General features: G+C 41.0%; 1 protein-coding gene across 2 annotated transcripts in view; it reads right to left on the bottom strand.

Moving 5' to 3' along the window:
• The window catches only part of LOC136572664 (EF-hand calcium-binding domain-containing protein 6-like), a 125,010-nt gene that overhangs the window by 63,942 nt on the left and 36,980 nt on the right, over positions 1-24,088 (bottom strand). For both annotated transcript variants that reach the window (XM_066573463.1, XM_066573462.1), the window contains 8 exons: positions 22,719-22,886; positions 18,819-18,956; positions 15,258-15,358; positions 12,170-12,321; positions 11,056-11,252; positions 9,973-10,080; positions 6,294-6,359; positions 1,068-1,178 (listed from right to left, as the gene is read on the bottom strand). In XM_066573463.1, the coding sequence (XP_066429560.1) occupies positions 1,068-1,178; positions 6,294-6,359; positions 9,973-10,080; positions 11,056-11,252; positions 12,170-12,321; positions 15,258-15,358; positions 18,819-18,956; positions 22,719-22,886 (1,041 nt within the window). The remainder of the gene's footprint in view (positions 1-1,067; positions 1,179-6,293; positions 6,360-9,972; positions 10,081-11,055; positions 11,253-12,169; positions 12,322-15,257; positions 15,359-18,818; positions 18,957-22,718; positions 22,887-24,088) is intronic.

Below are 24,088 nucleotides of genomic sequence, written 5' to 3'. Positions count from 1 at the left end.
GATTCCCAGTTGTACCTGCCTGTGACTATTTATAAAAAACCGTGGTCTGACTGGGGCATGCAGACACCTTGACAGAATGAATAGTGTGTGGCACATAGGTTCCCCATTGCTATGCCCACGTGTGCAGCTCCTGATGGCGGTGGCACAGGATTATATTTCTCATTGCTTCTGTACAGCATTGTGGGCTATCGCCCCGCCCCTTTTAAAGAGGGTCGCTGCCTAGCCGTGCCAACCCTCTGCAGTGTGTGCCTGCGGTTCCTCCTCATGGCAGACGCACTTATAAATAGACATGAGTGTGGCGTGGCATGAGGGCAGCTGAAGGCTGCGCAGGGACAATTTGGTGTGCGCTGTGGACACTGGGTCGTGCAGGGGGGGGGGGGGTTGGGCAGCATGTAACCCAGGAGAAGTGGAAGCGGAGTGTCATGCAGGCAGTGATTGTGCTTTGTTGGAGGTAGTGTGGTGCTTAGCTAAGGTATGCATTGCTAATGAGGGCTTTTCAGAAGTAAAAATTGTTGGGAGGGGGGGGGCCCACTCTTGCCGCTATTGTGGCTTAATAGTGGGACCTGGGAACTTGAGATGCAGCCCAACATGTAGCCCCTCGCCTGCCCTATCCGTTGCTGTGTCGTTCCCATCACTTTCTTGAATTGCCCAGATTTTCACAAATGGAAACCTTAGCGAGCATCGGCGATATACAAAAATGCTCGGGTCGCCCATTGACTTCAATGGGGTTCGTTACTCGAAACGAACCCTCGAGCATCGCGAAAATTTCGTCCCGAGTAACGAGCACCCGAGCATTTTGGTGCTCGCTCATCTCTAATAATTACATGTCCAGTTTTGTGAAGTTGTTCATAAAGTATAAAAAGAGATGTAAGTGTTTTCAAGTGAATTAGATCTTACATAGAATATAATAAATTGCAACTTATGGTTTTAATGTGCGGCCTAAGAATGTGCTATATGCTAGACTAGGTGTAAATGACGTATTGTCTATACTATAGCAATGCTTGTAGTAAGTGTATTCTGAGCACAAACTGCCTACAAAGAATAGATCAATAGAAGACATTAATTACCGAGAATCAAACATTGCCATGAAGTAAGGGTATCTGACATTCCCATCTTCGTCAAGGGGGATTCTGTCAAGTAGCCGCTCAAAGTCTTCATCAGTAATCTCCACACCGAACCTGAAACAGAAGTTAGTGCCAGTCAATCACAGAGCTCATTTGGCTTGCCGGCAACCTCAATAATCCAAGCATATGGTTGCCATTAACTCTTTGTCACCTCATTGCCCCTTGCCAGCTAAAGCATACACGTGAATATCAGAGGTTAATCAGGCTTTTCAGCAGTGAAAGAATTTCAAACCCAAAACCCTGACAGAGAGCTTGGCTAGAGGAGATACCGGCATACAGAACCATGTCGGATTGTCCTCTCTGTAAGACTGTATTCATTACGCTAAAACAGTGGTATTGCTTAAACAAGCTAGCACTTCAAAAGGCTTTTCACTAGCCCCGGTTGGTATGAAAGGAAATGTACAAAAACATTGCTTTTCATGAGAAAAAGAAGTGAATTTGGAAAGCATATTGTAAAAAAAGCTCTAAAGAAACCTTGCATACATATATTCCAAAAGTAGTTGTATTTATTCAATAGCAAATAAGTGTTTTCATCCCTGGAGCACAATTTAAGCATAATCCCTAAAACACAGGAATAAATCAGGATGATCTAAGAAAATAATGATGAACAAGGCTTCATTCACTATGTGGAGAGGCTGATAATGGACAGCTGACTTCTGATGGAAGAAGGTTGCAGAGGGGATGGGAATAGCCGTGAGTTCCTTTACTTGTCGAAAGGGTAAAGAACACTATGCCAGAAGTAACCATTCAACTCATCCTGCAGACTGTTCATCACTTTGACAGATTTATGTAAACAAAATAGACCTTTGTAAAAATACAGAAAGATTCCCTGTCATGGCTGTAGACATAAATGTCTTTCTCAGGACTTAAATAGGCCCCTTACTTAAATGTCCTGTAAAGTTTTGTATATTGAGGTTGATTAGCATATAAAAGGCAATTCTGTCTGTCTCTATATGTACATACAAGGTATATATCCCTTCACAATAAAATATGGTAATATGGTTAATGCAATTATATCAGCACACACACAGCTCTTTAAAGGTTAGATACATTAACCTTCAGAGATGTAGAAAATGAGGAAAATAAATATTTAGCACCACATTTCTAGAACATGAAGATATTAAGAACACTGAATGATTAGTATGAAGGACAACTGCCCAGTTTCCAAGTAATCAAGTGTCCGTATTACAATGAATTTTAACTAAAGTTGTTTCATATAGCACCATATTTTTAAACAATTTAAATCAAACAGCTAAACAAATAAGAAATAATATACAGGATTTTTCTTCTACTATCTGTTGTTTTCCTATATTTCTTCTTGCTGACAGACTGGCCTCCAATCTATACCTTCCTGCACTTGATCAGTGAAAGAATCATTTCTGTTCTATGTACAGTACCTTCTAAAACTGAATTCAGTCTACTCATTGCTAATCATTTTCTTTAAAAAAAAGTTAGGGCAATGACTTTTCATATATTTTCTGGGCAGAACTTTTATGCAAATTTTTTATTACAACTTGTTCCCAAAAGGTCAGAAAAGACATTCACAAGCCATTAATACTATTATGATGTTTATATTATATACTTTATGTTATATACTTTTGTTGTAACTCATAGTAGTCACAATTGTTGAGAAAAATAGCTCTGACAATGTATTACAAAAACAAGTATATGCTGCTGGGTCTAGTTAGATGCAGTAACAGGGGTGTTGCTATCGTCCTAAAAGATCAGGGGCACCAGTCCCACAGCATATGTTGTTTCCCACTAAAAATGATATACTACTATAGTTATCATATAACATTGTTGCTGCTATAGCAAGACCAAATATTACCACCATACAGTAATTACATTATCTACATACTGTTACTTAACCAAACAAAGCCCAATGTTACTACGGTACTATACAAGGCCCAGATAAAACCGCCACGCCATTATCACTACTACTCCATAGTGACTGTCTATTACTATATTATTACTGAATAAAAATCACTATAGAAAGTGCAATGTTACTACCGTACTACCACTACACAAGGCGCAATAATATTGCCTTATCATTACCACTACATAGTGCCTGAATGTTACTTTGATTCTCTTACTATATAAATCCACTGTACAAACATTATTACCATTATACAGTATTCAGCATCTATGTTTTCTGCAGACCGTATAAGTGATATCCAGTGATAACAGGTAACGTCCATTCTGACTGGAGTTGCTCACTTTTCCTATGTTTTCTAGCCAGCCCAGAGCACCGTAATGACTTCTTTCAGTCACAACTTGTTTTGCAAAGGGACAACAGGCTGGAGGTCCAGGGTAGGTGCCCTGGAGCTCCAGTGCTAGCAATGCCCCTAGGTAGCTCTGCCACATGACAACTGTTTTACTATTGGGATGTTATCAGTCATGGGACATAATTATCAAGACCAAGAGCATCCCAGTCTTGTCACTGCTCTGCTGCCTCTAATGAATACCCAGCGCTATACTTTAACCGCTTTTCTATCACTCTTTTTTTTTAAGTCAACAACGACCACAGAAAATAGAAACATAGAAAATGGGCAACAGAAAAAGACCACATGGTTCATCTAGTGTGCCTTTATTTTATTTTATTTGTATCTTAGGATAGATCTATGCTTATCACAGACATGCATCCATTAATTTATAAAGTTTATTAAAGAGTTACAGGGCTATAGCAGCAACACATCATGTGATTATTTGACATATGGCATATCTACTAAAAAACAATACCCAGTCAAAGGGGCGCATAGAGACTGGGGGAAATAGAAAAACACCTACCAGGTGTCACATGTGGGGTACTGAAAAGAAAACGTGGCTGGGAAATTAATCCATCTATCCCAAATGTGGTTAAATTTAGCATTTTCCCCTATGTGTATACTGCATATCCATCTTTAAAAGGTAACTCTTATTTATCCAGCAGCATTGCTGTCTGATGGCTTGTTTTTTTGTGGGACGAGGTGTATTTCTCAATGGTACTGCGTAATGTACAATATAATGTACTGAAAAACGTTTAAAAAGTTGAGTGAAATGAGAAAATAAGTAATTCTGTCATCTGCAGCAAAAATGACATAACTTTATTGTATGGGTCAGTACTAGAGATGAGCGAGCGTACTCGGAAAAGCACTACTCGCTCGAGTAATTGGCTTTATCCGAGTATCGCTGTGCTCGTCCCTGAAGATTCGGGTGCCGGCACGAAGCGGGGAGCTGCAGGGGAGAGCGGGGAGGAACGGAGGGGAGATCTTTCTCTCCCTCTCTCCCGCCCGCTCCCCCCCCGCTCCCCGCTGTGACTCACCTGTCAGCCGCAGCGGCACCCGAATCTTCAGACCCGAGCACAGCGATACTCGGATAAAGCAAATTACTCGAGCGAGTAGTGCTTTTCCGAGTACGCTCGCTCATCTCTAGTCAGTACGATTGTGACAACACAAAATGTATATAATTTTTCTATTGCTGTACTACTTAAAAATATATATATATCTTCTGCATCTTCTGACCACTATAATTATTTTATTTTTCCATCGACATAGTTGTGTGGGGACTTGTTTTTTGTGGGAGATCCTGTAGTTTCTATTGGCACCATTTTGACTTTTTGGTCACATTTTATTACAATTTTTTTCTTGGAGACAGTGTGACCAAAAAAGCGCAATTTTAACATTCTGTATTTTTTTCACTGTGCGGAATAAATAGTGAATTATTTGGACAGAATGGACTTTTATGGACGCAGCAATATCAAAATTATGTTTTGGGGGTTTTTTATTTAGATTTTTTTTATAAATATAGAGAAAGGTTTTTTTAAAAACATTTATTACTTTTTTAAATAATTAATAAAACATTTTTTTATTCATGGTCAGGAGACTTGAACTTGCGATCATTTGATTGCTCCTGCAGTTTAATGTAATACCATAGTGTAACATTATACTGCGATCCGACAGGCAGTTTCTCAAGCCACAAAACTGGCATGGCTTCATAGGCAATCAGGTCAATTGAACGCCACCTGCGATCTCATTGCGGGGAGAACGGGGTGGCGTTGAGGACCCCCGAACTTTGATCGGGGCATTTAAATGCCAAAGTCAAAATTTATGGTAGCATTTAAAGGGTCATTGTGGCTGTTGCGGGCAGATGTCAGTTGCCAAAGACAGCCGACATCCACATTGTGTTAAGTGAGATTGACCCCCAGTCCCGCTCCATATAACCTCCATCACGTGACTGTACATCATGCAGCGTTAACGTGTTTAATTGGCCTCCAAATTCTCTGAATCTCAATTTGACCGAGCTTTCATTGGATGTGCTCAAACAACAAGTCTGATCCATGGGCGTCCTGCCTTGCAACTTGCAGGACTGAAAGGATCTGCTGCTAACTTCTTGGTGTCAGACACCATAGAATACCTTCAGGAGGTCTTGTAAAGTGTATACCTCAAAGAGTCAGAAGTGTTTTGGCAGCACGAGGGTGACTTATGTTAGGCAGATGGCTCTGTTCTAATGTTATTGTTGATCGGTGAGTATATATTCCCAAGGAACTTACACTTTGGAACTCAATTCACAATATTGGTCAATGAATGGTTTAGCCAGTTGGGAACCATACTGTTCTCCCACAGCTATTTCTTTCTTTCATCTATGCATACTCAAGGTGTCTCTGTGTACTGGTGGCAGAGGGGCAGCTGAACTCGGAAACGAGTCAGACATGTGCTCAACAGGCAACAGGCTTTACTATAAATGACCACAGCATCTCTAGAAAACTTTCATTTTTATGTCAGTCGTCCACACTGCAACAATGGCCGTTATGCACGAGGACTGAATAGAAGACAATGATGAAACATTGAGACAATGATGGGATTAAAAGACAATAGTGGGAATCAAGGCGACAGAGGTTGTGAGACAGTGTAGAGGAAGGCAGAGGAGCAGCAGGGGAAGCTGATGAAGGAGGGGCATTGAGCTAAACACTAATATATCTGCCTAAAAACTTATATATATTTGGAAACTATAACAACATATGTAATATATTGACTAGGAATAGACATGACTCAGATGTCAGTCACATGATGGATGGATGGATGGATGGATGGATGGATGGATAGATAGATAGATAGATAGATAGATAGATAGATTTAGTAGATGGCTGCATGAGGAGTGAAATACGTCCATGTCTTACTATAGCTGTCATACCTGCTCTCTATAGCTGCTCGGAATTCCTGTTGGCTTACAACATTTGTCTTGAATTTATCAATTTTTCTAAGAAAAAAATAGAAGAAAAAATAATATGTTATTAGCCAAGAAATACTATATGCTGTAGATTCTGCATACTTCCCAGCTGTCCCTATTTTTGAAATGGCTGTGCCTTTGATGTTTTTTCCCTAAAATGATCCACTTTAAGAAGATATCCCGATAGATCTAAACCAGATTTATATAACTTGCACTCCAATGGTCACATAGGGTTGACCTGTGTGGCCATCAACTATGAGGACACAGACAAGCTTCCCCGAGTCCCAACTTCCAATAGTTCAAAATGAGACATCAGTGACAAGCCAGCTGCATCCTACTGTTGTAGAGAACAGGGTGCCATCATTGGCAGCTCCATTCTCTTTGCTTGGAGACTTATCAGAATCACTGTGCAACTGGTACTGTTATGAGAAGTACTGTGGGGCTGTTTGTTAAAGGAGGACTGCTTCCTGCTTGTGAGAAGAGAGCTGTGCGCAGGGAAAGGCTGGCACGGCCCACTTCTGAGTTGTAACTAGGGTCTCGACTCAAACAGTCAAGGTTTAAACTGTGTTTATTCTGAAGCGCTGCAGCATTTCAGAATAAAACTTACATGGGCAATGCGCATATCTGTAGTCCATAGTTTGGACAGCATGAAATTGGTAACAGACTCCATTAAAACTACTCTGATGGAGAATTCAGCCCCGGAGGCACACTTAGAGGGGGCTTCCAGTTGCCTAGAACTTGCCCCCCCCCCCCCTGCAGGCAGGACCGTATTTTGCCCTACCAGATTACACAACGTGGCTTTAAGGTACATTCACACATATTTTGCACTGTGGATTTTTGTGCTTATCCACAACAAAAGTGGCACCATTTGGTGAAGAGTTTTACACAACTTTTGCCATAGATCTACAGCAATTTTTTCCTTTTCAACTGAAGGGTTGAAGTCAACTGCGGATCTGTGTCAAAATCCAGACCAATGGTGTGGATTTTGATGCAGAATTTTACGCGGGTTTTGTTAAGGATTTTGCACCAATCTGCACCAATTCATGTGACTGTATCTTGATTGAGTTTGTTTTGTTGTGAATCATTGCAAAACTATGTCAAAACTGCTTTGTCAAATAATCCTTGGCCCGAAGACTGCAAATTATGGCAAAAAAAAAAACCTTGATAAAATTGCATTGTGCAATGATCTCAGGACCAGGATCTTTAGAGATAAAGGTCACATGACTATGCAGCTCCTCGAGCAAAAGGCGTGAACAGTTAAGTGAAAGGAGGAGAGTGTGAGACAAGTACAGGTATGTGGGGTCTGAGGTCTATATCCATTTAGAGGGTCTAGGTCTGTATTTAGGGGATCTAAATTTATATAGGTGGTCTTGTCTGGATTTGTATTTAGGTGATCTAGGGTCAGAATTTATTTATGTTTTGGTCTCTACTTACTTGGTCTGTGGTATGAATTTAATTAGGTGGTCAGTTCTGAGTTTGTATTTAGTGAGTCCGAATTTATTTAGGGTGTCTGCCCTGAGTGTGTGTTTGCCAGGTTTGGGGTCTGTATTTGTGGGATCTGGGTCCTGTATCGACTATATTTGAATTTATTTACAGGGTGTGATCTTGGTCTGTAATTTTGGCATCTGAATTTAGTGGGTCTGGGATGTTTAGGCCGACCGCACACAGGCAGATTTGCATTGCGGAATCCGAAGCAGTGTCCGCCTCCGGATTCTGCAGCAAATACCGCCCATAGCATGCCATGGTAAAGCGCTTTTTCCTCTACATGCGCAGAAATCAATTGTGATTTTCCGCTCACGGAGGAAAAATCGCAGCATGCTCTATTTCTGTGCGGATTCCGCACGGACGGCTTCTATTGAAGTCAATGAAAGACGTCCGACCCGAAGCCCTTCCGCAATGTCACTAACATTGCAGAAAGGTTGCGGATTCTGCGTCATCGCCTAGCGACAACACGGGAAAAGCCTGGACTTTAAAAAAAAATGAAAACTGTACTGCGCATGTCCGATGGCTCACCGTGCAGACCATCCACAGTACAGAAAGAAGAAAGAAAAGTCAGATACGCGCGGATGCCAGCTGTGCACAGGGTCAGATTCTGCTGCAGGCTCCCGCAAGCAGAATCCGACCCGGCCGTGTGCAGCCAGCCTGATTTAGGGGATCTGGTCTAGCTCAGCATTAAGTGGCTCTGGAGTCTGAATTTATAGGGTTTGGTCTTGGTTTGCCTTTAGTGTGTCTCGGGTCTGAATTTATTTAGGGGGTCTGCTCTAGGTTTGTTTTTAATGTGTCTGAAATTATTTAGGGGGTCTGCGTCTGTATTTACTGGTTCTGGGGTCTGGATTTATTTAGAGGGCCTGGTCTTGGTCCTGTATTTATTTAGTTGGTTTACTCTAAGGCCATCTTTCATAGGCGAGAAAATCTTGCAAGATTTGTGCATTGTGGGACACACAAATATAATGGAGTCATACACATGAGCGATAATTTCCTGCATGGCGCCACAATGCGATTCTCTGCGTGAAACAAATTGTGGCATATTCTATCTTGCTCCATGCTCTCGCATCGCAGCGCCCGTTGTTTTCAATGAGGCCAGCGGCAGCATAGCACCACGTGCAAGGGGCACTGGATGCCATACGAAGTCTCTCATTGAAAACAACCCCCTTTTAAAAATTCTATATTTGCCCCTAATATACCATAATGAGGTAGTAATAGTTGGTGGACCAAGAAGTCATATATTAATCTTAAAAAGGAAAAAGACAAAATTAAACACATCATAGGTATAGTATGAAATACTAACTGTTTTAGAGATGTCTTTATATTAGTAACCTCCCTAATTACAAGACCCATAACAAAAGAAATGCTTGCCAGCATGCAATATTGAAAGTGTATTTTTGCTAATTACCACACCTGCCAACACATATAATGAGAAGGTTTTGTGCCATTCTGGGTAAGTGTGGCAATCTATGTGAAGTACCAGACTAGTATGCTGTAGGTAATGGTCACAATTTTAGGTGGAGCTCAAGAGCAACACTGGACCATAGTGACATTGCAGCTCATGAACAGCAGTGATGCTGGTGCTGTTCACAACTTGTGTTTTAGGCTTCCTCAGATGTCAGCGCTACTATAACGTAGTTTTCTTGTAAAATACAAGAATGCGTAGCCAACAAAAACTGTTGTCAGCTGCCTTTTATGCAACGTAGTCTGGCATTTTTTTGATACATTATACAGCTAAAAGGCAAATCTGTAGCAATTTCTATAGCAATACTGGAATGACTGTTGAGATTATACAAATGTCTAATATGGTACTGAATATACAGTATTTGCAGAATTTCTAGGTCCCTTCTGTTATCAACATAATGCCCACTAGGGGGTATGCTATTCCATATGAATTCATAGAGGTTTTTCTATCACTTATTAATTGATTCAGTCACAATTGCATCCCCATATCGGGTGGATTGCATATATATATATATAGCGCAACAGGTTTTAATGGCAGCGCACTGAAACTTTGTGACTGCTTACTTCTAATATACATTCATGGAATATGTAGATCATGTAGATGTAATGGGTGTAGATAAATATTCTGCAAACATTTACATTCAGCTTGCCTCTAATTGTCCTGCTCATAGATACACAGTAATTAAAAACATACTCAAAAGTTGCTAGGAGGGCCAGGAAGTCTGACTGGAAGAGGTTTGCTAATCTGGCTTCTACTGCAGTTAGTGTAGATGAAGGACTAATGGCCCCTTCCCGGTGAAATCTGCAATTGAAGAACAAAATAAATGGTGGAAGTCAGACAATGGATCAGGAGGATACGTCTACTACATAGAAATGACAAACAGTAAGACCTGTTATACTATAATAGAATTGCCTAGAAATAAATTCCCTCATGTGCAGCTGTTAATAGGGTGGGCGCTTTACAGGCCTACAACCAACTAACAGCCTTGATAAGTAAAAAATACATAGTAATCTTAATCCTCAATATTTAAAGATATCTTACATTGCAATCCATAATTGTAAACCCACATGAGACCCAGATAGACAGCCTACCCATAGTTCAATAGTTGGGGGTATGTGTTTCTTGTGTACTCTGGTCTAGTTACTTTATTCTGTATTTAGCTCACATATTGATTTAATGTATATTTTAAACTATTTGACACTTTTTCCAATAATATGTAACTATGAAGTTCCATTTGCTGCCCAGATGTTATCTGTATATTAGCAATGCGGTCTATAGTGACACCCAGTGGACAAGCGTGTAAATGCATTAAGTCACACTGAAACATGAAAGAAAAAATAAAGAGAATCATAATAGAATATATGTGCAATAAATGCTCCAATCTACTCATACGTGACTGGATTAGAGTCTTCAAAAATAAATAGACTAAAGTCTAAAAGTGTTATTATAAAATTCTACCTATTTTATTGAAGCATTGTCTTAAATTAACTCACTGGGTCAGGATAGTTTATCAACAATTACATTTCCATCTTCACCTCTTACTTTTTTTCTCATTGTAAGAATATGAAGATCAGAAATATAACTATTTTCCGTAAATATTATCACATAGAACATATTATTATACTTGCATCTTGTTTTTCAATACATTTGAGTTTATTATCAAACATGTTCATGGCGTATAATGGACTCAATGTATGCCAATACATTGTCCTTCTAGCACTCACATGGGCTTACATGTTTGTAAATAATCAGTTAAGATGATTCCGACATGCTTACCTATGACTGGGGTCAGAGAGTATCTTATGTGTGATGCCTTTCTCACTGCGATCTTGGAAATTTCTAAGCAGATCCATGTAACTGATGCCTGTCAGAGCATTCTCAAGCCCACATCTTGCTAGGAACAGGTTAAAGTGTTCTTCTTTTAGTTTTAAGTTAAACTTTTCTAGGACTGCCAGAAAGTCAGCTTTCTCAACCTTGAGACACAAAAAAAAGTAAATCTTTTGTTTCATAATATTTCATTCTCCATCCATGGAGGTCAGGAAAATGCAAACATAAACATGTAATTGGGGAGTGGGGTTACATAGACATGTAGGGATATATGTAGAATACCAAGCCAGGTTGAGTCTAGCTGGTGGGGCAACAGGCTCCATTACTACTTCAGGGCTTGATTTAGAACTAGGGACAAAGATATATCTCATTCTGTCAGTTTAGTCTGGGTGGTTCTAATAGGTTCAAACCTTGCTAGTGTAATATATCAGATTGTTTTCCTGGATCCTCATTTTAGGTTCTACTCTGATTGGATCTACTTTATAATCTAGAATCTATACTGCCCTCTGTGAGTTTTATTGACACATATTAACAACTAAATTATTGTAGCTAGGCAGACACAGCACTAATGATTAACTCCTTAAGGACCAGAGTGTTTCAGTCTTAAAGGACTTAACGATATAAATGTTTAGCGATTTTATGCAGGTTATGGTTTTATGGCCCTTTTTTTTATCTCGCACTGCCAAAATTATTTTTGCTGTGTTTTTTTTTTTCGTGATATATAGTGCAGTTTTAAATACTTTTTTTCCCACTGATTTTTTTTGTTTTGTGTTTTATTAGGGGTAATGTGTATAAAAAGTTAACAAAAACGTTTACATTTATAGCTCTTTAGGATGGTTACTGCAGTGAGACCAGAACTGTCTGCTTCCTGCGAAAATCAGCTCAGTGCAAGATATTGATGATCTATCTTGAGGATAGTTTAAAACTGGGCAACCCCTCTAATTGCATATTGGATATACTAGGGCTATATACAAACATACATTACTTTCTATCCGCTACCCTACTTCCATTACAGTTACAATAAATGAACTACAGCATTTTTATACAACACAGTTCTACCCACCTTGCCAATTCTTTGTGGGTCATGCCTTTCAAATTCTTCTTTCATGCTCCGAAAGCCTTCTCTGAATTTATCTTTTAACCACTTCTCGATGCTGAGTGAGGCTTTTCTTTCCAGTTCTGCCCGAGACATTTCTCTAGACTGTACTACAGGAACTAGAGAGATGCATGACAACATGAACTACGCTAGGTATATATCCCCAGTTCCAAAAACACTGAGATGTTGTGTGGAATGTAAATTAGTCTTAATAAAAGAAGAATGCAATGATTTGGAAACTTCATATAAGCATATCAAAAGTTGGAAGTGAAACATTTTTCCATTTAATTTTCAAAAAATTTAGAAATTGACAGCAGCAAAACATCTCCAAAAAGTTGGTACAGGGTTTGCAAAAGGCTCAAAAGGTAAGTGGTATTAGTAGAAAATTGACCCTCCAGCTGTTTTTGGTCCAATAAATTCTTATTGAAATACAAAATACGGTATACATACGCATTATGTACAAAGCTAGGTAACTTATCATTATACAACATTAAACAATGGTCCTATTCATCTTTTGTACTTCTTTTTACATGAAGTCTGTACTTTGGATGAGGTCAGGGAAGGTATAGGTAAAGATTGCGGGGGTGAATAGGGGTTGTTTTTTGGGAAGAGTGATTTCTACAGGAGTTAATTTTTAAAAATGAAGTGGAAAGATGTCTGACTTTTCTGATATTTTTTTTTGTTCTATTGTGATTAAAATATGGTTAGATGAGATTCCCAAATCAAACTTTATTTTGTAAGATTTATTTACATTTTACACAGTCCCGACTTTTTTGAAATTGGGGTTGAAATAGATACTACAGCAGAGCAGGTTATATAAAACATTATGTGTTTTTCTGTCTTAACTATGACAAGATAATGGCTAAAAGCAAATTTCCCCCTTACAGGCACACTGCCGGGTTATGGATCCATCTAATGCAGATCAGCTATGTGAGGTCTTAGCGTGCTATGGAAATACACCAAACTTCCATGTTCCTCTGTTCTTTAACAAAGTGAGGGTTAATTCACATGACCGATTTAAAAGTTGCGCCCAAAATTCTCATAGTTCCTGTAAATGTGTGGGACACTGCACACTTACATAAAACTATTTTCAGCCAAAAATTGGACATGAATAGGTAATGCTGCGATTTAAAAATAAAAATCCCATATGTGAACCATTTCAAATAAAATGCTTTATTTTCATCCAATTTTGGACCAATTTATTTGCACGGAAAATCGTTTGTGTAAATAAACCTTAGGGTATGTTCACATGACCCATTTTTCCATCCAGTTTTGTTTCTGTAAAATGGGTAAACTAACATGGGTGATTTTTTAATCAGACATACAGTCTGAGGAAAAACAAACAAATCACAGCATGTTCATCAGTGAGTTTAAAATATCGGATTGTACTAGTTTAGTGCAATTATGATCTATTTTTATCGCATGTAATCATAGTACCCTTAAGAAAAAAAGTGTGCAGAATCTGGAAGTGTGTGGGTTTTTTTTACACGTCTAAAAAATTAGATGGAAAACAGACGAGAATTGTGTGGGGAAAAAATAGCAGAAACACATATAAATTGCTTTAAAAAAAATCCCACACACAAAAATAAATGTAAAAAAATCGGTCCAATTTTTCAAGACTGAAAATAATACCGTTGTGACTATACTCATTTAATAAGGGGGCATTTTCACTGACAAACTAAAAAAAAAAAAAAAGAACGGTAAAGAATTTGTAGGTGCCTTGTGCTATCAATATAATGCCCACTAGGAGGTGCACTATCCCATGTAAATAACTAGAGGTTTTTAGCTCACTTATTAACTGCTTCATTTATACAAGCACCATTATATTGTGTTGTTTTTCCCAAACTACGAGTAGAGTGCGTATATGTAATATTGTAATGTCAAAGTCCTGTTCATTTACTCTGTATGTTAGAGGAGTATTGCCATATGAACCAATTATGGCTGAGATCAGACTACCCCTCTGTATGCTACAACCAGAGGTGGTACTGGTGTAATATGTCTCCACTGGAAGTATGGGTGGAGACATTGGTTGGCCGGGCTGAGTTACAGGGGACCGGCAGGTCACTCCCACAGCTGCGGATTGGCTGATGGCCTGCACACGGCTCCCCAGAGACACAAGTACCGGCTCTCCCCGCAGACAGCTCACACATCTCCTCGCCCTCCTCCTGCTACTCCTACTCCTCCTCCTAGTCTACTACTGCCATCTACGCTCTTGTCCCTACTGTCACTCTTCGCGCTGGGCCCTCCGCCTGCCTCGACTGTCACTTTTCCCGCTGGGCTCCCATCTGACCTCCTGGTGCCGCTGTACCAACCCCGCTGTCACCCTCCCCCCGTCCCCCCGCCAGTCTCACATGTACGCTCCCAACCCCGCTGTCACTATCCCCGGCGGCAGGGGCGGAGGGCTACCATCTGGAGGGGCCGGGGCTTAAGACAGGATAGCCCCCACAAAACAGCAGCAGCCGATTGACAACCAGCAAGTAACTGGCCAGCGAGTAGGAAGAATGCCAACTGTGGCACACTGCCAGCCGGAGAGAATGGCATGCATGAGCTGAGGGTCCAGGGCTCAAGACGGAACAGCTGCACAAAGCAGAACCCTGTCATCCAGCGCAAGTAACAGTGGGGATAGGACACAGTAGAGACCAGGAGGCGATCGGCAGCTAGGGGCGTTACCTCCAGCTCTGCCCGGTCAACCCCTAGCTTCCAGTGTCAGGGTACCAGCTGTGATTACAAAAACAGGCAAGCTATATATTGTATGCTGCTCCAATAACTCCCAAGTCGTGAAAACTGTGTAGCTCTCTTTGGTACACTGCTTCTGTACCTCACATTCATGTCTATGGGAGTAACAGAAATAGCATAAAGTACAGCCAGCTCTACTGTTTTCGCAATCCTGGCCACCAATGGCAGCAGTTTACAGACAGGTATTCTCATCTCATTCATGATTTGCTGAGATAGGAATCCCCCCTTAATGATTTAGTTTACCCAGAACTGCTGCAATCCTATCCCTTGGTGAAGGAGAATGGAATATAATGTTATATCACTTTCTTTGTCTACTTACCTTTAGTTTTTATATTGCTTGAAAACTGGTTCTGGATTTCATTTCCAAGTCTTTTCAGCAGATAGTCTGCCTTAATCACACTGTTTCCTTCCATGTCATACCTGTGGTTACATGGCCACATTTACCAATTAAAATTGCAGTGCAATGAGGATTTTAACTCAATAAATCCTAGCAAATTGTGGAACAGAAATACATATAATTTGTACACCTCAGTGCTTCCCAAACCCCAGTCCTCATAACCCCCCCCCAACAGGTCATGATTTAAGTATCTCCTTTAGAGAGAACGTCTGTGGCTATGTCTGCAGCACTGACAATAATTACATCATCCGTACAAAACTATGGAAATCATGAAAAATGAAAACCTGACTTGTTGTGAAGTCATGGAGTTGGGAAACATTGGTTTACATAGACACACAATACACTATTAGGCTGGGTTCACACGGGGCGTATTCCCGCCGGAAATCCCGCGGTTTGGCCGCAGCAAAAAACGCGAGATTTCCGCCGGGAGAACCGCTGCGGAAAAACCCGCGGCGGCTTTGAAGCAGCCCGGCAGCTCGCTCTTCTGCTGCGGCCGGTGCTCCCATAGAGGAGAGCGCGGCCGCGGGGGAAATAAAAAAAAATAGACATGCTGCATACTCTGAAACCGCAGCTGCGGCCGCCGCAGCCGCGATTCCAGCCTGACTTACCGCAGCGGATTGGCCGTCCCGTGTGGACAAGATTGCTGAGAAATCTCGTCCATATTGCTGGATAATCCCGAGATTAGCGGCCGCAGGCGGATATGCCGCGGCAAAAGTCCGCGCGGAATTTTTGCGGCAAATCCGCCCTGTGTGAGCCCAGCCTTAGGTGTTTTTTTACCAGCTGCCTTCAGTAATTAATGTTTTTAAATAGTATCCAATACATCTGTGAAAAGCTTTACATAGCCTTTCTATTACTTTCCCTGAGTGTTTCCCAAGGAGGGTTCTCCAGAACCCTAATGTTCTATGAAGGCTGGTCAGCAATTGAGTTTTCTGACCTTTCAGGATCCTTCCTCAGGCGTAATAAAAAAGATCTTTACAAATGTACAGCTATGAAGCGGCACAGACATAGGGAGACTAATTTGCACTTAAAACAATACCAGACAAGATGAGCAGAGAAGTAAATACTTAATTAGTCCGGCTGGTAAGGAATGTGACAGTTTTATGATATCTAAATTGGTGTTAGGGGGTCACAGGCCTGTGTGTTATCTCTCCTGCAAACCTGCAAATAAGGACCCTGAGAGGTTCGCAAGCTCGCTATTACATCATGAATTTTTGTTAGCCATTAAAAGGCATCATATCTACAGGATTACTTGGTTTCTCTTACTGAATAAAATCACATTTTGCTCAACTGGCTAACCGCATACCAAACCTTTTTTTTGTTTTATCCAAAATGAAAAACATCTTTGTCACCACGAAACTCTTTACATCTCACCCTTTTGGACCTTTGTAAGTATAATATATGGAGAGAGGGATGTTTATGACAATTTCAGTTGCAACTACATTTTTATTTAGATTAGAGTTACAGTGGGTCTGGAAAGTCTTCAGACCCTTTACATTTTGTTATGTTGTGAACTAGAGATGAGCGAACCTACTCGGCCACGCCCCTTTTCCGCCCGAGCGCCGCAATTTTCGAGTACTTCCGTACTCGGGCGAAAAGATTCGGGGGGCGCCGTGGGTGAGTGGGGGGTTGCAGCAGGGAGTGGGGGGGAGAGGGAGAGAGAGAGGGTTCCCCCCGGTTCCCCGCTGCTACCCCCCGCTCCGCCACGCCTCCCCCCGGCGCCCCCCGAATCTTTTCACCCGAGTAGTGAAGTACTCGAAAATCGCGGTGCTCGATCGAGTAATTACTCGAAATGAGTACATTCGCTCATCCCTATTGTGAACTTGTGCAAATTTTAAAAAAATATCAGGTTTTTCCCAATTATTCTGCATTGACTACCTCATAATGACAATGTGAAAACAGAAAGTTAGAAATCTTTGTAATTATTTTTTAAATGAAAAACTAAGATTTTGTATTGGGTGTGATGCCACTAGGTTTGCGCACCTGGACTTGGAGAATTTTTGCCATTCTTCTCTGCAGATCCCCTCAAGCTGTCAGGTTGGATGGGGGCCGTCTGTGGATGGACATTTTCAGGTATATTCTGAGATGTTCGAATATGGCTCAAGTCACGGCTCTGGCAGGACCACTGAGAAACATTCACAGAGTTGTCCCCAAGCCACTCCTGTGTTGTCTTGACGGTGAGGTTAGGGTCATTGCCTTGTTGGAAAGTGAACCTCCAGCCCAGTCTGAGGTCCCTTGCACTCTGGATCAGGTTTCCATTAAGAATATCTTTGTGCTTTACTCCATTCAGTTTTCTAGTAACCCTGACTGGTCTCCCTGTCCCAGCTGTTGAAAAACACCCCTACAGCATGATACTGCCACCACCATGCTTCACTGTAGGGATGATATTGAGCAGATGATAAGCAGTGCCTGGTTTCTTTCTGACATAATGCTTAGAATTGAGGCCAAAAGGTTCAACCTTGGTTTCATCAGACCAGAGAATCTTGTTTCTCACAGTCTGAGAGTCCTTTCTGTGTTTTTTGGAAAAATCCAAGTGGGCTTTCAAGTATCTTTTACTGAGGAAAGACTTCCTTCTGGCCACTCTGCGACAAAGCCCAGATGGTGGAGTGCTGCAGTGATGGTTGACCTTCTGAAAGTTTCACCCATCTGTAGACAGGATTTTTGGAGCTCAGCCAAAGTTACCATTAGGTTCTTGGTCACCTCTCTTACCTTCTCTACTTGATTACTTTGTTTGGTGGGTCGCAAGCTCGCCCGTTTAAGAATTATGGAGTCCACTGTGCTCTTAGGAATTTGCAGTGCAGCAAACATTTTTTGTAGCCTCCTTTATATCTGTGCCTCAACACAATCCTGTCTCTGAGCCCTGGAGGCAGTTCTTTCCTTCTCATGGCTTGGTTTTGGCTCTGATGTGCTTTGTGAGCTGTGAGAGCTTATATAGGCAGGGGTGTATCTTTTCAAATTATGCCCAATCAACTGAATTTACTGCAGGTGACTCCAATCAAGGTGTAGAGACATCTTGGAGATGATCAAGAGAAAGGGGAGCCCACAGAGCTGAATTTCAAGTGTCAAAGTAAAGAGTCTGAATACTTATGTCAATGCAAAATGTTAGTTTTTCATTTAAAAAACTTATAAAGATTTCTAACATTCTGTTTTTACTTTGTTATTATGGGGTATTGAATGCAGAATGATTGGGAAAACTTGATTTTTTTAATGTGTACAAGGCCACAACATAACAAAATGTAAAAAAGTGAAAGGGTCTGAAGACTGAATCCAGACCTACTGTAGATCACATGTTTTCCAAAAGATATTCCAAAAGATGCTGTTGATACAACTTCCTCAGAAGCATGCATTTCAAAAGAACAGTGACTAAGGAAGAAGAGGTCACCACATGACAAATCTCAATGAAGCCTATGGCTACCCGTACACATGAGACAGCTCTCTTCCTTAGCTTCCCTATTATTATTGCAAATAGAAATAAAAATGAATAACCTTTTACAAAGTTTATTAAACTCTTCATCTTCTATACAGAATCCCAGTTGTGCAAGAATATCTCTGAACTCTGGGAGTAAGATCCTTGTAGAACCATCAGGCTTCTTCTCTGACATTACTTTACTAAGTTCTGCATACCTAGTTTTAATAAAAGAAAAAAACAATTACATGTCGGATGTTAATTCTCCAGTCTAATACAAATGTGTTTTATAATGACCCTTTGTATGTGAGTAAACCAATATTGTACTGACATAGTGTAGTCACTTCTATCTCCAGTTTCCTGTGACCTTTTGTTCATAGGAATGAAATCACCTCTAAGCAAAGCGATTGTATAAGGATTAGATGAGTCTTGTGATTGTGTGACTCCTTAGTTACTGATGACCTAGTAGAATAGGTAACCCAACCCTGGATCAAGACAACTACAGTATTTAGCCAAGGAGTTCTTAGGGCCTAATCAGATCACGTATTTCGATTACGTTCAGTGTGTATGCCAGGAAAGCACCTGATGTATATGCTGAATGTGTCCATAGAGCTCCATTAGTCAGATGGAGGCCAAAGTAGTGTCCGTTTGGTCTCTGTCTGACTGGTATACACTAGTGTACAGCCAAAAAGAGATATACAACAGCAAAGTAGACTATGCCATTCCAATCTGTGGCGTAAATTATGTTAAATCGTACATGTCATCTCACAAGACTTTTTAGGATAAGCTGTCATGTTTGTTTACATGAGGAATAGCATCAGTTCTGGCCATTATATGACTTGGAATATGTGGTGTTTTATACCCTGCATGCTCTGCAGCATTCAAGAGGCTATCCAACCTTGTAAAATTGATGGTCTATCTTCAGGATTGGCCATCAATATCTGAGCTTTGGGGATCTGCCGCTTGGAATCCCTGCTGATCAGTTAATTGAAGGGGAAGTGAATAGGACAAGCCTTTATTACTCAGAATGGCTGCTATCAATAATATTGTGTTCTGCAGTACGAGCATGACAGTGCTCAGATGTAAACAGTGAAGAGGCTGAGGTGCTCGTTCAAGCACTAAAACCCATTCAATCAGCTGATTGGCGGGGATCTTGAGCAGAAGACGTCCACCAGTCAGATATTGATAGCTTATCCAGAGGATAGACCATCAATTTTAAAAGGTTGGATAACCCCCTTTCAGTATACTGATATATTACATAACATTTTTAAAAAATATTTCTTGCTCAACAGGGTAAAAGTTGCCACACAGAGTTACTTCAACGGTTTACAGGTTAAAAAAAAAAACATTTTTAGGTACAGTATGTCATTAGGAAATCCTAATGTAATAGATGGGAGTCCCATATTTAGAACCTCCATCTATTACAGCGAGGATATCTCAGTCTGGAGGATCCAGAACATTGATACATTTATGTAGACCATTGATTTTAATGATAAAATGTAATACTTTAAATTCCCTATGGTGGCGCTGCAGGGAAGCTGAACACTTTCTGCCAGGTTCCCTCACAATCTAAACAGATTGCTGATGGCCCCAGCAGAGATACACCCTGTCATTGGGTTGTTTAGGCCTCACTAACACCTGCGTTGAGGCCTCCGGTGTGATTTCCAATGCTTGGCTTCATCCTCTGAGCATAATAACGAAAATAACAGAGCCACAGGGTCACAAACATTGCCAAACAGACCTCATTGACTATATTAGGGTCTGCAATATAATAAATCAAAGTTGCATATATTAAAACCATCAGCAAACATTATGCTGCATAATGGATAGACAAATAAAGGTCAATAGTGTATAAGAATAACGCAGGGTATCTGTATAACACTAAGGCCTCCTGTCCACGGGGAAAATCAGGCCCGCTGCGGATTCTTCATGCAGAATCCCGCAGCGGGTCTCTCCTTTCCCGTGGACATGAGGCTAAAAAGTAAGTATTACTTACCTGTCCGGACGCTGCAGATCTGCCCTCCGTTGCGGCCGGATCTTCTTTCTTCAGCCCGGCGGATGTGTTCGGCACGCCAACAGCGTGCCGCGTGCATGCGCCGTGCACTTTATTTTTGTTTTTTGAACTCCTGCTCTCCTGCGCTCCCGCACCAGAGAGCAGGAATTCAGCTGCGGGTGTGCCGCGGTTCCGGACAGCTTCCATAGGCATCAATAGAGGTCTGCGGGAGCCGTCCCCGTGGGAGACCCACACTAAAATGGAGCATGCTGCGGGTGTTTTTCTGCACACGCAATCCGCGCCTCAAGGGAAAATGACATCCGCAGGTATTTAATTACCTGCAGGTGTCCAATGCATCCCTATGGGGCGTGGATCACACGTGCGGGTCACCCACTGCGGATCTGTCCCTGTGGACATGAGGCCTTAGGCCAGTATTTGGTAGAAGTGTCAAACAAACCAATATTACGTATCACTCCACCATATATTAAAGTACAGCACAGAAGAATGGAGGGAGAACCACATACTATATTTTTTTCTTATACAAAACACACAATACATTCTAAGCATATATTAGGAACAATGCATTTAAAAATATTTTTTTTAAAATCAATCATTACCTCCTCTATTTATTTATTCTGGGTCTTTTTTATGCCTTTGATATACCCATTGCTGGTATGCAACCATGTTATTACAGGTTTTTCAGGGGTCTTTAGAGAGAGGTTCATTGCTATGTTTTTATAGTATTTTTTACTATTTATATATCTATACAGTACTTTGTTAAAAATATATAGCATGTAGCCTCTCTTTTCTCTACTTTATATTTTATATGATTATTGTGATCCCACCTATGACTGATTTTAGTTATTTATTTAATATTTTTCAATCTGTTGTTCCTATTACGTGATTATAATGTATTCTGTGTTTTGTATGAAATAGAATATATAGTATGTAGTTCTTACTCCATTATTTTGTGCTGTGAAAAGAGGTCAGCACTAGAGATGAGTGAGCGTACTCGCTAAGGCTAACTACTCGAGCGAGTAGTGCCTTATGTGAGTACCTGCCTGTTCGTCTCTAAAGATTCGGGTGCCGGCGGGGGAGAGCGGTGAGTTGCGGGAGTGAGCAGGGGGGAGCAGGGGGGGAAGAGAGAGAGAGATCTTCCCCCTGTTCCTCCCCGCTCTCCCCTGCGGCTCCCCGCTGGCAGCCGAATCTTTAGAGACGAGCGGGCAGGTACTCACATAAGGCACTACTTGCTCGAGTAGTTAGCCTTAGCGAGTACGCTCACTCATCTCTAGTCAGCACGCAAAAGCCTCATTAAAAAGAACTTTAAAATTTTATTAAATAGAATAATATTAAAATATCACATTACAGAAGAGACGAGTTCCCAGACAAAATTTACATATTAGTGTATATACATATCTACTAATATGTAAAATACTACATATTCACATGTACAGGACAATAATAAGACTCCCTGAGGAAGCTTGAGAGAAACACGCATTGGGACGCTGGTTATAAGGTTGGCACTATTGATATGCTCATGTTCTTATGATTGTCCTGCACATGTGAATATGTAGTATTTAATAGGTTTGTTTTATAATTGTCATTATTGTAAACATGATTGTGATAGCACTGGATATTCCTTACATATACATGTCTTGATGAACATGACGGGCTTAATGCCTTCCTTTCTTTGATGCATTATTTATTTTTGTTTGTGCACTGGTCTCTTCTGTAATGTGATATTTTAATATTATTCTACTTAATATAATTTAAAAGTCCTTTTTTTCGAGGCTTTTGCATGCTGACCTCTTTTTTTCTATATTAGTGTTTTCAGCCTTCCAGTGTACCATAAGAAATTTTCCCAGATAGTGCAGCATGCAGTGCTTTTTTGGTCAGGATTTTAATGTCATACTATCAATGGAGGCTTCAAACGGAGCCTCCTACACAGATGCGAATGGGGCTTTAATTAAAGAACTGTGGTTCTTACTTTTCTTTTGTCTTCAGTTGTGCATGCACTTGGGATGCTGTCATCAAAACTTCGTCTACTTTTCTGTTAACCGGATCCAGCCAAGTTGGACGTCCTGATGGTACTGGATCTCTTACTGCTGCATAAAGCTCTTCAAATTTTATTATGGTGTTTTCATTAAGTTTTAGCCTAGAGACAGAAGATAAGTATATTAAAATTGATGCTAGAGATGTGCGACTTTTATATAGTGCAGCAATGCAGTACACAGCTTGTATGGTGCTATAGACATGCATTCTGGTATCAGAAGTGAAAGAAAACACCTATCGGTGTGGCAGAAAGCAACATAAAAGAATCAGTTTCTGCCACACTCAGTGGAAGAGTAACAGCGAAGCAGCGCTGAAAGGGCTGCAAGCCTGATGTCCAGTGTGGACTAGCAAAGGCCTTGATTCCGACAGGGAGGATGACCCTAGACTCATTCCCCTATAGTGAAGGCCCCAAGTCTGACAGGGAGGACAACTGTAGTGGCCTAGAACACCATCCTGGTCCCCTCCATAAATATCATACATGTTTTGTCCTATGTAAATGCACTGTGCAAAGTTTGTCCTGTCATATCCAGTGTGTGTGTTGCACAGCTGCAGCGCTTGAGAGGTTAACTGTAATAAAATCATTGCCTGCATGTAGATAACATCAGCTTGTCATATCATCTGGTATGAGTGAAGGGATAAATAGGAGTGTTTGAGAGCGGGAAAAGGTGTTCCATCTTGTCTACCTGAGAGTGCTAACACAGCCGCATGGAAGCACCTTCAGCTTCCATGTAGGTGAAGATGGAGGAAGAAGAGAGATATCCTGTAGTGAGTGAAGTCTGGATGTGAATAGAGTAAGACCCACCATCAGAGAGAGAGAGAGAGCACTTCAAACTATTTCTGTATAGAGGAACCCATAGCACAGGCACCAGTTTACATTGCAAGTTTTTCCTGTGCGCCGTCCAAAGTCAGGATCCCGCACAGAGGTACTTTACTGAGACACACCCACGCACCTGCAGTGCGGGGTATTATTGTTAAGTGTTTTGCTTTATATAATTGTCTGCTGGAGTGTCTAAGGAGTGACCCCCTACCCCCTTCCTCCTCTGGAGTGCTCCGAGTCCAGGAGAGGTGCTGTTCAGATAACGTGGACTGTAGGACCAGTTTCATCCTGTGTATCCTCCCTGACCTCTGAGCTCTAGCCTGCTTGCACTTAATAGATTTGTACCTGCATTGCCTTGAATACCTGTTGTAAAAGTTTATTCTTCAAGTAAAGTCATACCGGGCCCTTACTGTTCCTGGGGACCTGAGGTACCATACACAAGTCTCTGTGTTATTTCTCCACCATGTAGCATATCAGTGTGTGGGAAC

The sequence above is a fragment of the Eleutherodactylus coqui genome, chromosome 7 (genome assembly GCF_035609145.1).
Source record: "Eleutherodactylus coqui strain aEleCoq1 chromosome 7, aEleCoq1.hap1, whole genome shotgun sequence".
Taxonomy (NCBI): Eukaryota; Metazoa; Chordata; class Amphibia; order Anura; family Eleutherodactylidae; genus Eleutherodactylus; species Eleutherodactylus coqui.
Note: the sequence above shows the minus strand (reverse complement) of the source record. Positions and strands in the feature narration are given on the sequence as shown.